The sequence below is a fragment of the Wickerhamomyces ciferrii genome, contig 00068 (genome assembly GCF_000313485.1).
Source record: "Wickerhamomyces ciferrii WGS project CAIF00000000 data, strain NRRL Y-1031 F-60-10, contig 00068, whole genome shotgun sequence".
Classification (NCBI taxonomy): domain Eukaryota; kingdom Fungi; phylum Ascomycota; class Saccharomycetes; order Phaffomycetales; family Wickerhamomycetaceae; genus Hansenula; species Hansenula ciferrii.
The window spans coordinates 118,051-135,800 of NW_011887672.1; the positions used below are offsets into that span (position 1 = coordinate 118,051).

At 28.3% G+C, this 17,750-nt stretch overlaps 8 protein-coding genes across 8 annotated transcripts; 2 read left to right on the forward strand and 6 right to left on the reverse strand.

Annotated features, from left to right (window-relative positions):
* Window positions 1–74: 74 nt before the first annotated feature.
* On the reverse strand, window positions 75–2,420 carry RAD3 (TFIIH/NER complex ATP-dependent 5'-3' DNA helicase subunit RAD3; the record flags this gene model as incomplete). Its single annotated transcript, XM_011276727.1, has 1 exon — window positions 75–2,420. The coding sequence occupies one exon, from the start codon at window positions 2,418–2,420 to the stop codon at window positions 75–77; it is 2,346 nt and encodes a 781-aa protein (XP_011275029.1).
* A 558-nt stretch (window positions 2,421–2,978) lies between these two features.
* On the reverse strand, window positions 2,979–3,581 carry EMP24 (Emp24p; the record flags this gene model as incomplete). The annotated part of the gene is made up of 1 exon (XM_011276728.1): window positions 2,979–3,581. The coding sequence occupies one exon, from the start codon at window positions 3,579–3,581 to the stop codon at window positions 2,979–2,981; it is 603 nt and encodes a 200-aa protein (XP_011275030.1).
* Window positions 3,582–4,155: 574 nt separating this feature from the next.
* Window positions 4,156–4,965, reverse strand: BN7_2662 (40S ribosomal protein eS27; the record flags this gene model as incomplete). The annotated part of the gene is made up of 2 exons (XM_011276729.1): window positions 4,156–4,401; window positions 4,963–4,965. 2 exons carry the CDS (start codon window positions 4,963–4,965, stop codon window positions 4,156–4,158), a joined length of 249 nt encoding a protein of 82 aa, XP_011275031.1.
* A 2,138-nt stretch (window positions 4,966–7,103) lies between these two features.
* Window positions 7,104–8,090, reverse strand: GLC7 (type 1 serine/threonine-protein phosphatase catalytic subunit GLC7; the record flags this gene model as incomplete). Its single annotated transcript, XM_011276730.1, has 1 exon — window positions 7,104–8,090. One exon carries the CDS (start codon window positions 8,088–8,090, stop codon window positions 7,104–7,106), a length of 987 nt encoding a protein of 328 aa, XP_011275032.1.
* A 1,023-nt stretch (window positions 8,091–9,113) lies between these two features.
* On the forward strand, window positions 9,114–9,686 carry VFA1 (Vfa1p; the record flags this gene model as incomplete). The annotated part of the gene is made up of 1 exon (XM_011276731.1): window positions 9,114–9,686. The coding sequence occupies one exon, from the start codon at window positions 9,114–9,116 to the stop codon at window positions 9,684–9,686; it is 573 nt and encodes a 190-aa protein (XP_011275033.1).
* Window positions 9,687–9,773: 87 nt separating this feature from the next.
* SRP102 (Signal recognition particle receptor subunit beta) lies at window positions 9,774–10,544 on the reverse strand (the record flags this gene model as incomplete). Its single annotated transcript, XM_011276732.1, has 1 exon — window positions 9,774–10,544. One exon carries the CDS (start codon window positions 10,542–10,544, stop codon window positions 9,774–9,776), a length of 771 nt encoding a protein of 256 aa, XP_011275034.1.
* A 232-nt stretch (window positions 10,545–10,776) lies between these two features.
* Window positions 10,777–12,909, reverse strand: BN7_2666 (uncharacterized protein; the record flags this gene model as incomplete). The annotated part of the gene is made up of 1 exon (XM_011276733.1): window positions 10,777–12,909. One exon carries the CDS (start codon window positions 12,907–12,909, stop codon window positions 10,777–10,779), a length of 2,133 nt encoding a protein of 710 aa, XP_011275035.1.
* A 905-nt stretch (window positions 12,910–13,814) lies between these two features.
* On the forward strand, window positions 13,815–17,468 carry BN7_2667 (serine/threonine-protein kinase; the record flags this gene model as incomplete). The annotated part of the gene is made up of 1 exon (XM_011276734.1): window positions 13,815–17,468. One exon carries the CDS (start codon window positions 13,815–13,817, stop codon window positions 17,466–17,468), a length of 3,654 nt encoding a protein of 1,217 aa, XP_011275036.1.
* Between the last annotated feature and the right edge of the window lie 282 nt (window positions 17,469–17,750).

Sequence of the window (17,750 nt, forward strand, 5' to 3'; positions counted from 1 at the left end):
AAAATTAATAATTATTGAAGAATATATGTAACTCCGTCCTATATACAACCTAAATTAAAACACTACTTATCCTTCTATAGATTTGCTAATTCCTCCTCTTCTTCACGTGTAAGAGCAGGTTGATCACCATCATCAATTTCCATCTCATCATCTTCACCTAAATCAGTAACTTGTTGTTTTTGGAAATTTTGTAATTGTTCCAAATCCCAAACAGAAACACCTTCTTGATCTTTAGGATTTGTAGGTTGAGCCATTGTTCTTAAAAATTGTTTTGCATTTGCAACAGCCATATCAGTTGATAAATTAGTATCAGCATCCAATAAAGCTTGTTGGATCCATTTAGGTAATTGATTTCTCTTTCTACCAAAACGACGATCAGCTAGAATCATAACACCATAATCATCTTTACCTCTTAAAACTCTACCTAAACATTGAGCAGCATGTCTCATAGCATCGAAAGATAAGAAATCATTTTCTCTAATTTGATAATGATCTCTTAAAAATTCTAATCTTGCTTTTAAAATTCTTGATTCAGTATATTGGAAAGGAATACCAATCATTAAAACAGTACGACCATAATGATGATCAAAATCAATACCTTCTGAGACTTTACCACGAGCAACGGATAGTAAAATAGCACCTCTACCATTTGAACATGCTGTTCTATATGTTTCTAGAGCCAATGCAGTTTCTTGAGCATCTGGTGTTTCAACAAGAATTAATTTGTATTTCCAAACTTCATCCAAAATACCCATTGTTTGCCACATTGAAATAATAGATTCCATATAAAGATATGATGGAAAGAAAACAACCATACCATCTGGAGTAATTTTAGAGAATTCAATTAATAAAGAACCATAATTTCTAACAATGCTTGGATCATTTCTGATTTCAAATCTTGAAGATATAGCAACTTGATCCGAACCTTTTGTAACAACTAATGGTAAGAAAGATCTTTTAGCTAAAGTCATTGAATAAGATTCTTGAATAACTGTCTCGAAATTTAACATTCTTGGATACATATCTAATGGAGAGATAGTACCTGATGTAATAATAACTGAAGAAAATCTTTCAAAAATTGGTTTTATAGCAATTGAAGCATCTAGACATGTGAATCTTAATATTGGATTTGGAACTGTTGCATTTTCAGTTTCATAAGGTTCCAAAATCAAAGCAAAACCTTGTTCATACGTGGAAACTAAAGTAGCAAAAGTTGCAACATCTTTCAATGCATTATAATCTTCAACATCTGTAATTTCTAGCGTTCGTACCAATAAAGATAATCTTTCTGAACAAAATCTAAGTGGTTTTCTTTCAATAAATGTCAGCTGTTTAACATGTTGTAAGAAAGAAGTTGGAGTTTCTGAAATAACATGTAAAACTTTCATTCTTGTTTTCAAATATTCTATAAATCTTTTTAGGAATGAAACAAAATGTTCAGCTCTTCTTATATTACCAGGTATAGCTTCTTTTAATAAATCTTCTGATAATACTGGAGTTTCCATCATTTGTTGTTCATTATTTATAATATCAGCAGCACTTAAACCAGATACTAATTTTTCATATTCATCTTGTAATTTTTTAGAATCAGTTTTTTTAACTTCTTCAATTCTTTTAGATAAACTATTTGCACCTTTTGAAGCTTTTTTCAAAACATCATTATTTAAATCCAATGATAAAGATTCTATACAAACATTATCAATATTATGTGCTTCATCAAAAATAATTATTGAATCTTTTGATAATTCTTTTGAAACTCTTTCAGAAATTTTTGGATCTAATAAATAATGATATGAATAAATAATTATATTACAAAATGGAATCATACGACGAACTGTGAAATATGGACAAGTTTTTTGATCTTTACAATAATTTGTTAATGAATCAAATGAATAAACACCTGGTGGTACTAAATTATCAGGTTCTAATTCATATAAATTTTCATGAAATTCACATAAATCAACATTTTCAGTTTCACCAGATTCAATTTTTCTTTTAGCTAAACCTGAAGTCATTCTTCGACATTTTTCATCAACAATTGAACCTTTTTTCTCTTTACTAACAGTTGGATGTAAACATAGATTTTTTCTTGAAGTTAAACCTAAACCTCTAAAATCTTCAACATAACCCAATTCTTTTGCTCTATAAGTCATAAGATTATGCAATTCAATCAAAGCTTTTTCAATTTCTGACATTGTACGTGAACAATAAACAATCTTTCTATGTTCTGGATAATGCATTTGATAAGCTATTGTTAATGATAATAATGAAACAGTTTTACCTGTTCCTGAAGGCATTTCTAATATACTATTCCCACCAACATCTAAAGTCTTTTTTATATCTGACATATAAGCATATTGTTCAGGATAAATCCTTGGATATGGGAAAAGAACCGGTAAATCATCAATGTAGAACTTCATTATGGTTTCTAAAATCAATCTATGATCTTCTGAAAACTTTTTTTTCCCTGAATAAAACCAAATGAATAACCCAAAATAATATGATCTAACCAGTAGATAATATCCTTTTGAATGAAACAACTATCAAGAAACTCCCCACTTAGATATATGCTTATTCTCTAATCTATAGATTACAAAAATTTATATGGCAAAATTGCTTTATCCAAAATATTGAAAACAAGATCGATTCGCGAAGTTTTATTATTGACACATATAAAAATGGCGGAAATATACCGATTTTTCATAAACATCAACATTTTATAGGCCAATAAAAGAGATAATTGTTACTTATTTATCATATATATACCTGGAATACCATAAGCTTTCTTCTTGCTTACTTTTATACGCAAATTAATACCAGCTACATCTTTATTAAATCCATTTTAAACCTCCTGTAATAAGTATACAATGCTAATTGTTTAATAGTTTTTTTTTAAATTTTTTATTCATTTGTTTTTTGTTTCTTTAGACTTTGCTAAATTTCAACTATAATTTACATAACTCTTTAAAGTTTCAAGTTTAAACAACACTTTTAACTTCAAAAAATCTTTTTAAATAATAAATTTGGAAAACTGCATTTGCAGCAACAACAATTAATTGGAAAATTGACCAATATTTAACTCTATCATTAGTTGATTCTGCAGTATTTCTATGAGTTCTTTCACGAACAACAATATAACCTTGTTCATTTTTAACTTCAGATGCTAAAACACTTAATCTTCTAACTGCAGCATCTAAAGAATTTGATTCTGGATCATTAACATCTATGTAAACAACACCATGAATATTAAAACTAACATCTTTAGTATCAATTGATGAGTATTCATTAGAGAAACAATAACCATATTTACCACTATCAGAAGCTTTAATTTGAACATCACCATGAGATACACCAACTTCTTGTTTTAAAATACGACCTGAAGGAGAAGTAATCCAAAAATCACCAGTTAATTGATCAGTAGCTCTTGAATCTCTATTACCATATTGGAAACTTAAAGCTAATTCATCATTTTTTTTCAATTCTTCAAAGAAACATCTTTTACCATTTGATGGTAATAAAACATTATGAGCCGTCACAATTGATAATAAAGTAAATAATGTGAATAGTATTGATTGACGCATGATTCTTGATCTTCTTTGTATGTGTTTTGTATTTATATTTCCAAGAGACCAAAAAATATAGTATCAACAATTCTCAATTTAAGATACAATTGGGGTTATTAATTGATTTCCAAAATCTTTTGTCAACTTGAACTTTTCCTTGTTGTTGTTGATTTATTGATCTGATTTGTGTCCTTTTTGTTATTTTTTTTCGCGTCGAGCAACTTTTTAGGCGGTGGCTTTGTCAGAAATTACGTAAACACATACAAATAAAATATAATACTCATCTCATCAAGACAAAGATATGAGATTTTTAGTATATAAAAGTAGAAATATCTTAGATTTGATACTATCATTGAATTCTTTACAAAAAGTTACATCTACATGTCTGAAAACATTTTAACATTAATGCATTCTAATTGAGAAATACCATGATTTTTATATATACATATACCCTCAATAAAACTTTCAACCATTAACCATCAATTAGCAACCTATAAGAAAATAACCAATTGAATAAAAGAATTAACTTAAATTGTGTTTTTTTTTGTTTGGAAATATATTTTTTTTTATTTTATTTTGATTGTTGATCAGTTTATTTTCTTCTGAATGAAGAACCTTCAGTCAATCTAGCTTTACCACCAGTTGGTTGAGATAAGACAGTAGTACATGAATCACAGGTAACAGCGGTTTGAGCATGTGAGAAAACAGTGGTGATGTTTAAACAACCTGGACATTTAACATCCATGAAGTATGATCTTGGTGATTGAACCAATTGTTTTAATTTATGTTTTCTGGCTTCTGAAGCAGCAGATGGATGTAATAAATCTTGAACTAAAACCTGTAAATTTGTTAGTATAATGTTTCTAATGGAATGTAATAGCTCTATTTGAAGTTGTGATTTAAAGTTATAATGAAATGAAATAAAGTGGAAAGTGGCGATTCAACATAATGTGATTTTTGCAAAAATAACGAACATGACCCTATCTCTAACTTTCAAAGATAATATATGACCCTAGTGATATTATGATACTTGTTCTTGAACTTGTTGATTTCTTAAAATATTATATTGAAAACTTTTCATATACTGATCTTTTAACTTTTGATAAACGACATTGTGTTTCTTGATTCATTTAACTGTATTGATTAAAACTCTCATTGGGTTTACTACATACTACGATCCCAACAATGATCTCTTTGTTTGCTATGATATTTGCCACTTTGTATCTTCTTCTTTTTTTACTTAATTATAATTTTCCAATTTAAATGTAACATTAATCCCCCTTTACAACATTCAAAATATTCAAAACTTCACACATATAATGATATCACACTGAGACTCTTTCATTCATATAACTCTTCAATCTTAACTTCAATAGTTTATCCTTCATTTAAGACGTACCATGTTGACTTATTCTGATAACCCTTTCAAAAAAGTATTCACAAACTTGCCAAAAACAAGACTCAAATTTTCAAATCTACCAGTATCACTTTTTTTTTTCACTTTTCGCCATCAACACAGTGTAAAAAAATTGCGCGAACAGAAGAAAAAAGAGATGGTGTACGGTTTTTTCTACCCCAATTACCGAATGTGGTAAGTGCAAAAATTTCATTTGTATTGAAAAATTGCGAAAATTATGTTTGGTTTGACAAAAAAATCACAGTAAAAATCGCGAATTTTGCAAAGTTTTCTTTTTGAACGTTAAGAAATTTGCGAAAATTTAGAAGTTCAAAACTGGAAAGCAGTCACAAAAACACTAATAGGCGGTTGGTGTCTGGATTGTTCAGCTCTATATATACAAAAGTTATCAATATGTGTCAAACTTTTAAATGATTCATGAAGAATAAAGCACAATTTTATAAAGTGAAATTATTCAATCAACAATTTGATATGTTGAGTCTGGAATGAACATGGAGTTATGAGGCTTCAAAAGTATTCATTGATCAACAATTCATTAAGGAGATTCACAAAACCTAGATCAATAATCCAATATGAAATGTTTAATTAAATTAGATGGCTCAAAATCATCCAAAATGCAGAACTTTAAAGATCAAACATATTCCCAATATGAAACTTTACATCACTAACAATAGAGTAACAATCTCAAAATATGGAACAAACAATTCTCATAGATTATTCATCCCATTTGAAAACATTGAATTAATGAAATCTTTATTCCTCAAAATGAATATGATAATTCAAATATGAACATTTTATGATAATAGAAATTATCTCAATGATCATATATCATAAATAACATGTGCATCCAATTATTATGATAACTGATTAGTTCAAGATCATTATTATGATCATTATAACCCTTAAGAAGATGCTCATTATATAAATCCTAAGTAATTTACCATTATCATGTACGAAAATTAAATCAACTATATAGTCAACTCTACAATCCATAATTTTAGACAAATATAATATAATATAAAAATTTCAAAAGCTATACAATAATAATATAAAAAAAATGACAAAACCTTTAACCTAAAAAACCTCAATATAAAATGATCTTTTAAAGATCTAAATAAATCTTCATCTTCGTATAAATCCTCGCGAATTTCTTAAACATACATAACTAAACATATAAAAATATAAACCCCAGATTATGAAAATAAAGTTCAAAAACACATAGAATCACATGTCACTAAAACTTGCAAGGTTTTAAAAAGGTTAGTATGATTAGTATGCCTAGTCTATATATGTTCATTTGTAGAAGATTCGAAAGTCTAGGTTTTATATAAGATTTTCAGGTTCTTTTGTCGAGGTAGCTAATCTTGTTATAAAACAAGTTGTTGAAAATAAAAAAAAATAATAGCAAAAATGAAAATAGTAATAAATGGGAAATGGTAAAAAAATGTGTAACAAAAAATTTGATTGAAACTATTGATTGGTCTTCATATAATAATTGATAATATAATAATATACAAGTTTTTTTGGTATGTTTTGGGAAATTTGGTATGATGGATGAGTGATAGAAAACAAATGGGGGAAGTTGAAAAAAAAAACACATTTTGGTAAAGATTCATAAAATGAAGAAATTGAAACACATAAAGCAAATCTAATTGGAATAAAATAAAATCATCTTTCTTTTGGTTTTTTTTGTTTTCTTTGGAAATTTGTTGTTTATTATATTTTTAAAAAAATGCAAAAACTTCAAAAGGAATGATAACAAATGACAAATGAGATAAATAAACCAAAAAATTAGAATGAATAATAAGCTTGATGATTAATTAAAAACACAATTAGAATTGAATTTTATGAAAAATTGATAAAAATGTTGTTTTTTGTTTTGTTGGAAATGTTTTCTTTAAAAAATGATGGATATGATGGATATGATGATGGAATTGATTATTGGTTTTATAATGATGATGATGAGTTGAAAAAGTAAAATTCATGACAAAAAAAAAGTAAAAGAGTTCTTTTGGTTTTGAGGGGGAAAAAAAGCAAAATTTATTGTTGTTGTTTATTTGTAAAAAATTATATCGTTAACATCATAAAACATATTTTAATCTTCTTTAAATCTTTTATAAATTTTATTTACCAGAATTTTTCTTCTTTTTTGGAGGAGTCATTGATCTATTTTGTCCCATTGAAGTATAATCAGAAGATTTTGGTTTTTTTTCAGCAGGTTTTAAAATTTGAAATGAACATAATAAACTTTCATCAACACTCATCATTGCACCTGCATTATCAAATTCACCACAATAATTTGGAGCAGAAAATAATGTAACTAATTGTCTTTTAGAAAAAAATTCATAACCATCTTCAACAACTTGATGAGCTCTACAAATTAAATCCATATCATGTTTTTGTAAAAATCTTGAAACAACATCAGGACCAAATGTAAAACTTACACCACGATCATTTTCACTCCAACCAGTAATATCTTTATCAGGATCAGACCATAATAAATCACATAATAAACCAACATCAGGTATATCAGTTGGTCTCATAACTCTTCTTATTTGTTCCATTGAATTTAAATCAGGTGATAATCCACCATGCATTGTAAAGATTTTTTCATCAATTATAGCAGCAATTGGTAAACAATTAAAACAATCAGTAAAAGTTTTCCAAAGTTTAATATTATAACGTCTTTTACATTCATCATAAAATCCATAAATTCTATTAATTGAAGCACATTCATGATTACCTCTTAAAATAAAGAAATTTTCTGGATATTTAATTTTATAAGCTAATAATAAACATATAGTTTCTAAAGATTGTTTACCTCTATCCACATAATCACCAAGGAATAAATAATTTGATTCTGGAGGGAAACCACCATATTCAAATAATCTTAATAAATCATAATATTGACCATGTATATCACCACAAATTTTAATTGGAGCTTCTAATTCTAATAAAATTGGTTGTTGAATGAAAATTTCTCTAGCTTTTTTACACAAGTATCTAATTTCAAATTCTTCTAATTGTACTTGTTGACCAGGTCTTGAACCTCTAACTTCTAATAATCTATCCACAATGGAATCAAGATCAGCTTCTGGTTCTTCAGCCATATTAATGTGAGATATATTGATTTGGTTGTTTGTTTGTTGTAATTGAATTGAATATACTTCCAAGATCTATAAGTATGAATGGAAGTTATTAGTGTTATGAATTGAAAGTATTACAATAAGTTGTTTAACGTGTAATTATAATAAACTCCCAATTTTGAATTCTCAATTTTCTTCTTCTATAACAAAAAAAAAATAAAAAACCACTTTGGAACAACAGGGCAACAACAAAAAGGGTAATTCAATTAAAATTCCAAAAACAAAAAGTTAAAAAGTTTTAAAGAATTTAATAAAGCAATATAGATTTTGTTATGGAAAGAGATGATACTATTAGCAGTTAATGATTCCCTTTTAATATAGTATGTGTGTGTGTGTTGTGGTTGTGTTTTAAATATCTGAATTCGTTTTGAATTGTTTTGAATTTTTGGATTTTCTAGTTTTTTTCTGAGGGGGCAAATTTTAAAAATTGGAAATTGACAAATTTTTGACAAATTGATATCTGTGCGGGCGGGTAACCCTGGGGGATTCGCGAATTTTTTTAAATTTTCGAAAATCTTAAAAATTTCAATTTTCAATTTTCATTTCCGAAATTGATTTTGTCATTTTTTTGTTAGCGATTTTGGTTTTCACATAGTAAAAATCGCGCTATCTGAGTACCAGTGTAATTTAATTTGCTACTAGTATAATTAATACAACAACAATTACATCATAGTGTTATTGTGTTATTATATTATGGTACGTATAGTTGTATATTGATTGTGTATTGTATATACGTTCTCTAGTATACCAATGTTGATTATTTGATTATTTGATTACTTTGTTTTCGGTTATATCTGAATGATTTATTTTAAGCGCGACTTCCGGGTGAACAATTGCGTGAGATGACTAAGCACAGTTTGTACTGATTATATAATGTGCATAAAGATTGTATATATAGTAGATTAACCGCGGAGTTGATCTAATGATTGTTGTATTGTATTGATTATAGAGTCTATTGATTACATTGATTATAGTATCACAGCGGTTATGCCTCCTTTCAACAACTTATACCATCTAAGGAAAGTATCCCAACAACAGAGTAAACCTTGTAATTTCTGTTATAAACCAACTACAACAGTACTTATAACAAGTGATGGTTCAAGTGATTTCTTTTATACTTGTGATTCACATTTAAAAGATCAACAATTTGCTATACCTCAATATGATGAAGAATATAATAAGGCCAAAATAAAAAAACAATCATTAGATAAAGAAATTCAACAATTAAAATTAAAATGGGATGAACAACAAAAATATAAACCATGGGATAATCTTATAAATAAATTTAGTTCTAAAAAAGAAGATGCAGAAAAGAAGAAAGATAAAGATAAAGATTCACCAGAGTCCAAAATTAATGAATTAAATACTGAATTATCAAATCATAATGATATATTATCAAAACCTCCAAGAATTTATAAATTAAATGAATCCATATACAAAATTAGACTTAATAAAAAATTGAAAAATAAAGTACAAGCTCAAGAAACTGCAGAATTAAATGCAAAATTAAATAATCCTAGTTTTTTCCCTTCTGTTCCAAATAATAAACCTGGTGCTTAATCCATAGGCCATGAATATAATATATAATGATTACTACAACTTCTGTAATTATTCACTTCATTCTATATATACACATCATTTCATCTTTCAAAAATTAACAGCTCTTTCATCAATCCAACATTCCCATTTATCAATTTGATTCTTCAAAACACTACCATTAATAACATCAAAATTTCCTTCTAATTTTTCAAATTTAAATTCCATTTCAATTGATTGACCTAAATCATTAAATTCTTCTTCCATATCATTATTATCAATTTTTGAAATATTTGATACATTTAATTTCCTTAATGAATCAATTTCTTTTTCTAATAATTCTCTAATCTTGAGAGGTTGTCTTGCACTAAATAAATCAGATTTATTACATCCAATTAATATATCTATACCACCTGGTCTTCTTTCAGTTATTGATAAGATATCATACAGAAATTTAGCATTTTCATTGATTTTCTTTGGGTCAATACTTGAATCAATTAAATAAATTAATCCATGAACTTTAGAGGAATTTTTAATTTCATTAATTGTTAAATTTTGTAATTTTTGATGACCAGGAAATTCAATTAATTTAAATTTTGTTGAAGTTGGTGCTGTACTTGGTAATGCTAATTCTGTAGTAAAATTTGGTTCTTGTGATGTAACTGTCCCCAATGATGAACTAATATCATTACCAACTATCTTATTATATAATAAAGTTTTACCAGAATTTGATAATCCTGTAATTATATATGTTGGTTGTTTATTAGTTGATTTTGTTAATCCTGTTACATTAGCTATGGTATTGGTTTGATTGTTTAGGATAATGAATACTGCTAGAAGTAATAATCCAATTATTGCTGTAAATATTATAACATTGGACATCGTGATGGGTTTGTTATTGTTTCTTGTACTCGCTTAGTGAAATTTAAATTTGGTTCAAATGACGTCCATTTTTCATTTATACCCTCAATACCCGCGAATTTCATTGAATCATAAGATCAAGGTATAATATTTAACAAAACACCTTCAAGCTACACTCAATTTATATAATGTCTTTAATTGTTTCATTGTTCATATATATATATAATACACTCGTTGTTAAATCATCATTCAATTAGTCATCAAAAGCTTTAAGAATCTCCCGAACATAATCTTCATTCTCTTGATCTTCAATAAAACTTTTATTATGATCATCATGGAAAATATCATCATTATTATCAATTTTATTTGAATTATCTTCATAAATAGATCCATGTTTTTCATCAAATATTATTGAACCACTTTCAACTTCACTTATTGATGTCATTGATTCAATATCTGGATTTGTTATACGAAGTTTTGATCTTCTTTTGGAACTGACTAAGACTTGAACATCTCTATTACCTAAAAATTCATCAATTTTAGAATCTTCATCTTTTTCATCATGATTACTAGGGTATCTATCCATTTCTAATGAACTATTTGTATCTGCCTTGGATGAAATTAATGAAATTTTAGATTTATTTGTAAAATTTGACATTGGTGATAATTCTGTCTTATCTTGATAATCTTCAGGATTCGCAAAAGGTTCATGGAAAGTTGATTGTCTTTTAACATTTGGAGTTTTAGGTGTTGATGACATTGTTGATGATAATCTTTTCAATTTTTTAGCTATATGAGTATTATCAAATGTAAAATCACTTATACCCATAGATGATTTAGTTGGTGATCTTATTGGTAATGGTCGTTGTGTTGTTTTTGATTTAGTTGGTGATCTTGTTGGTGATTTTTGTTGTTGATATCTTGTTTTTTCATATTCATTTCTTTTTAAATTCCAACTTGATATTGATTGATTATCTAAATTATTAACTTCTTTATAAAAATCAGGTTCTGAATCTGATTCAATTGATGAATTATCAGTATTTTGATCATTTGATTTATTAAATTTCTTATATATAAAGAAAATTATAATTGAAATTATTGTAATACCAACTATTGGTACTATAACTGCTGGTATTATAACTTTGGTATTGTCTTTAGAAGAAGATGATGATTTATGAGTTATAGTGCCACTTGGTTGATCATTTGATGAGGTTATTGTTTGAGTTGAAATTGATGTTTTTGATTCACTATTAGCACTTGAAATTTTACTTAATTCACTTGTTAAACTTGATTCAATTGATTGTTCTGTACTTTGTGAAGATTGAATTGATTCGCTTTTATCAGATTTTGAATTTTTAAATGATGAATTAAAACTATCAATTGTTTTCAATGATTTTGTATCAAATAAATTTAATGAATATCCCTCGCTTCTCTTTTTAGATGATGAATTTTTCGTTACAGTAAATAATGTTGAATTGAAAACAACAGCACCTAATAAATCTTTAATTTTTAAATCAGTTGTTTTACTTAAATCTTTCCATTCCCAATTATCATCATCATCAGTTACATTTAAGCTTAATACTGATGGACTTGCTAAATTTGGACCCAATGTACCACCAAAGACTAAGACATTTGAGGCTTTACTTGAATTATTAGGAAAAATTGGTAATACTAATGAATGAATTCTTGAATTTATCCCTTGAGTTGAAGATTTAACAGTTTTAAATGACCATGATTTATATTCCCAAGTTGCACTTTGAAACATACTAACCCAACCTGTTGATGCTTTACCACCAATTAATAAATTTGTAATTCCTTTAGAATCTAATATAGCATTTGAAGATCCATAAAATCCAGTTGGTGTAATTGAAGTCATTACTGAGTTTAATGTGTTTTTTTGAGGATCAAACTCCAAGATTCTAGTTGATATATTGTTTTGTAATTGACCTCCATAAATATAAATTAAATCTTTACCAGTTTCTTCATCGTCTTCATCTTCGGATGCTGAAGTCATCACTGTACAATCTTGATAATAATCATAATTTGTATTTTTCTTCAATGTAGTATCATAATCAATTGAGATCCAATTATCAGTTTTATCATCATATCTAGATATTGACATTTTAGAATCACCTTCAAAGAAAGCATATAAATCTCCATTAGCTATTGTAATTGAAAAATTTCCCTTTGTTGGTGGTGTTATGGTATCACTAATTGAATCACCAGACTTGAAATCTTGATTATTCGAAATCTTTAATAATTCATCATTTGATAATTTCAAATAAGCATGGGGATATAAAGGAGAATAAGCAGTATCCCATTCACATATAATAAATCTTGTGAATAAAGCCAATATTATCCATACTTCAATTCCCTTGATATTCATCTTGACACAATACCAGTGTATGATCAGGTACCTTACAGGGATAAGATAAGAAAGTGAAGATCTAATCAGAGTTGTCTTGCTTTCTAAAGCATCAATGCTTTTTGAAGGAAAATTTTGTTGATGATGGAGTTTAAAAAAAGGTAAACAATAACAAATGTTCCCAATTCGGTAATTGCAAGAATATTTCCACAACAACATATGATTTCTATAGATTTGCACTTCGAAAATTGACAGAAATATGTCATTTTTTGGCGTGCAATATTTGGCGCAATGTTTTTGCGCAATGGAATTTTCAATTTTTCGCAATTTACTGGAGAAGTCGTAAATTTATTGTTGATTTCACGTCTTCTGAGTATACAAATTGGTTGATTTGCATCTAAACTGAGTGTTTTTAATCCGATAAAAGACAATAGCTATAATAATATAGACTAAATATAATATTGAATTTTCATTTTAATACTTTATACACACTTGAAATACCTTGGAGATACTCAAAATACACTGGTGTGAAGATTTCGCAATTGTGACACTTTTTCGTTGCTCTCCAAAAAGCTTGCATGGTGGGTAGTTTTTTTTCTGGAGAGACCCGAAAAAACTCATCAAAATTCACACTAAAAAGACAACTGACACTTTGAAAACATAACCCCAAACTTCATTGAAATCGTTAATTGCTGGGTTAACTTATAAGAACACTGTGCATGTTGATAAAATCATCAAATATTAACTAGAGTTCGTCAATACCATATTTCAAGCTTATTCATCTGCTTTCAACACAGTTTCTAATTTTCAGGTACAACTCATCTGGGGGCTTTTTTTTTTCTCAGAAGGTCCTAGAAATTCATAACATATATCGGTGATATCAAGTTGGTTTAAAGCTCTAAAACATCAACAAATCCACATCAGCAATGGAGCCACTGTCTCCAGGCAAAGGAAGAAGTCCTAAGCTAGGCGACCACACAGATCAGAGGAGGCTTTCAACGTTTGGATTGCCCAGTTTGAAGGCTTCATTAGCACCAGCGGAAGTTACGGTGACTCAACATTCTCAACAACAAAGTGATAATAATTTATCATTACAAGATATACATAAAGATTCTCCTAAATCACCAAGTTCAATACGAGATACAATTCCAAGAGATTATTTCCATTTAAATCAAGATACTATGGATCTTAAATCAGTTTCAGATACAGATTTAGTGGAAAATGAACATTATAAATATAATCACCAAAGAGAAGGACATTCCAAAATAGCTGAAATTTTACAAAATAATCATACCCATAATGATCATTCTTCATCATTATCTGTACAAGCTTCTCCATTCTCATCAACAGAATCATTACAATCATTACTTGATCGCCAAACAAAATCCAAAATTAATTATCCAAATCATCAAATTTATCATCATCTAACAACATCTTCACATAATAGACCAAAACTACCTTCAAGAACAAGATCAAATAATTCAATGTTTAGTATATTTGGTGGTGGATCTAAAAGTACTACAAATGATTCAAATAATAGTAGTCGTAATGGGAATTCACCGCTAGTAAGGTCACCATTAAGTGAAAAAAGAAATCCATTTAATGGGTTATTATCAACATCTGAAAGTTCAACAGAAACTAGAAAACTAGAGCCAATAACTTCTAATCCTCATTATATTCATTCATCACCAGAAGTTAAAGAAAGTAATCATATCTCACTTGAATATGATCCTATTTCTAAAAGAAAAGTTCTTAACTCATATGAAATCATTAAAGAAATAGGGAAAGGTGAACATGGTAAAGTTAAATTAGCAAGAGATATTGTTAAAGATGAATTAGTTGCAATCAAAATTGTTGATAGAAAAGGTCGTCAAAAATTAGGTAATCCTTCACATTTATCTGGTGATAGTGCAGAAGATAAAATTAGAAAAGAAATTGCTATAATGAAAAAATGTCGTCATCCAAATGTTGTTCAATTAAAAGAAGTTTTAGATGATCAGAATTCTAAAAAAATCTACTTGGTTTTAGAATATTTAGAGAAAGGTGAAATCAAATGGAAACATGATGATGATGATGGTAAACCAAATTTAAGTTTAGATATTTCAATAAGTGCCCTTAGAGATGTTGTTTTGGGTTTGGAATATTTACATTATCAGGGTATTATTCATAGAGATATCAAACCAGCAAATTTATTAATTTCTGCAGATTGTTCAGTTAAAATTTCAGATTTTGGTGTTTCATTTGCATCTTCATTAAATGGTGATGATCAAGATGAATTAGAATTATGTAAAAGTGCTGGTACACCTGCATTCTTCGCTCCAGAGTTATGTATAACAAATTTTGATGATGATAATTTGGAAAGACCTAAAATTACACATAAAATTGATGTTTGGGCTCTTGGTGTTACTTTTTATGCTCTTTTATTTGGAAAATTACCATTTTGGGGTGGTAATGAATTTGAATTGTTTGATTCTATTAATAAAGATGAATTGAAGTTCCCTGATACATTTCCAGATACTCATGATTGGACTACAGAAGAGATTTTCCATGTTAAGGATTTATTATGCAAAATGTTGAATAAAGATCCTACAAAGAGAATTGGATTAAAAGGTATAAAGAGACATCCATTAACTTTAAGAGGACTATCGGTGGAAGAAGCAAGATTGTTTTCTGGTGATCAAAAATCTTGTGAATGTAAGATTCATGTTTCAAATGAAGAAGTTGAAGTTGCAGTTATAGGTATTGCAAGTAAATTGAAGAAAGGTTTTGCTAAAGCACTGAAATTTGCAGGTTTAAGATCAAGTTCAAAAAGGAATTCACAGTCTTTAGTGAAGACAATATCCAATACATCAGATCATAAACCAAATACACTGGGATCTCGCTCATTATCATATAATTTAAATGATTCATCATCATCATCATCATTTTCAAAATCATCTAGTATTGCAGAAGTGGAAAGACGTAAAAAATCATATACCGCTTCACCATTACAAAATGATGTTACTTTTGAGAAACAACCAAGATCATCTACAACAACTTCAAGTTCTCAAACTTCATCAACAAGACATCATAAACGTGTTAAATCTGGTGAAACTTCTGGATTGGCAACAAGAGCCACAGTGGAGGGTGATTTATTTTTAAATAAATCTTCTGCTTTCAGTACTTTAAGTGGAATCTTAGATAATGATAAAAGACGTTCAAGTGTTGCTTCTACTGGAAGAAGATCTTCAACTTCAGATAATAATGGTCCTTTAGTGACATCAAATGGTTCATCTTTGGATAATGGATCACAATTGGTTTCATTACCTGTTAATGCAAGTTTTGGCTCATTAAATAGTGAAGATATTGACGATTATGTTAATGCTCAAAGAGTTACACTTTCTTCAGAAGACATTAATGATGAACAACAAGATGAAGAAAATCCAAGAGATTTCTTTACGAGAATGAATAGTTATTCCCTGAATAAAGCTACTGAAAAGAAAAATGATGATTCAGTTGCACCAAATGAAAAATCTGAGCATTCTGCTACATTTAATTTATCAACTACCAGGGACCAAGATTTTATTGATGATTATAATGATGGTGAAGCGGATGATGAATTTGATCACGTATCGAATAGAATGAATTCCACTGCAACTAATGGTAGCTCTAATGGATTAACAAATTCAAGAAGAATGGATTCAGTTGCAACAAATGTTTCACAATATTCAGTTCCTTCAATTTTAGCAAGTCAATTAAAAGCTTCAGCTTCACAAACACATGATTATTATAATGATTTATCAAAGCCTGAAATTGTGATTTCAAATTCATCAAAATCACCAACACCTGTTAAAAGACCACCATTAATTCAAAGAGGTAGCACACCTCATTATAGTTTTTTTGGTAATGATAGTTCATCAGAATCTGATTCTGATTCTTCAGAAATAATTGCTACAAGGCGTTCAATTAATCCAACTTTCCCACCACCAAGAAATGTTGAGATTCCATTAAAAGAAAAGAAAATAATTGTTCCTGACGATAGTGATGAAGAAAGTGCCAGTGGAAGTGAAACTGGTGATAGTGACGATGAGGATGATAAGGAATTGACACTTGTACTAGGATCAAGACGTTCAAGTCGTGTTAATTCAATTGCGGTTGGTGCAATGCAATCTGGTAAAAGACCATCATCAGAACCAGAACCATCATCTACAGCAAATGCATTACCTTCTAGAACTACATCAAATAGCAATGACTTATCAGATGGTGATTTATTACAATTAGCACTTAAAAGAACAGGCTCTGCATCTGTTAGAGGTTCGGTATCAACTATTGAAAGAGCATGTTCTCCATTAGCTAAGAATGCACCAAAGACTCCAAATTCTAATGCCAATGCACATCTACATCAAATATCACCACCTTTATCACCTACATTATCAGATAAGAACCCTAATGAATTCAAAAATCATTATAATAAGCAACATATAAGATCACCAATTGCTAAAACACATTTTTTTGGTGGTATTCCTTCTTTAGATGAAGCTTTAGATGATAGGAAAAGAAGTAATTCAGTTACTATCAGTTTGCTAAATCAAAATAAATGAAGATAATGATGATAATCATTTACTAATGAACCAAATGACAATACAATTATATGGCTATATATTCCCTTATTACCCCCTATTTTCCCCTATTGATGGATAGTTATGATGTTGTTAACCACTGTTAATGTTCCCAGCTGGTTATACTAACTATTCCATTCACTGCTATTTTTTCGCTATGTTTGTTTAATAATGTTACGTTTTTAGATTTTAGTTTTTAATAATTTGTAAATCGATGAGTTTATATTGTTTTATCCCAAAGAAGCATATTTCCTGTTTAGGATG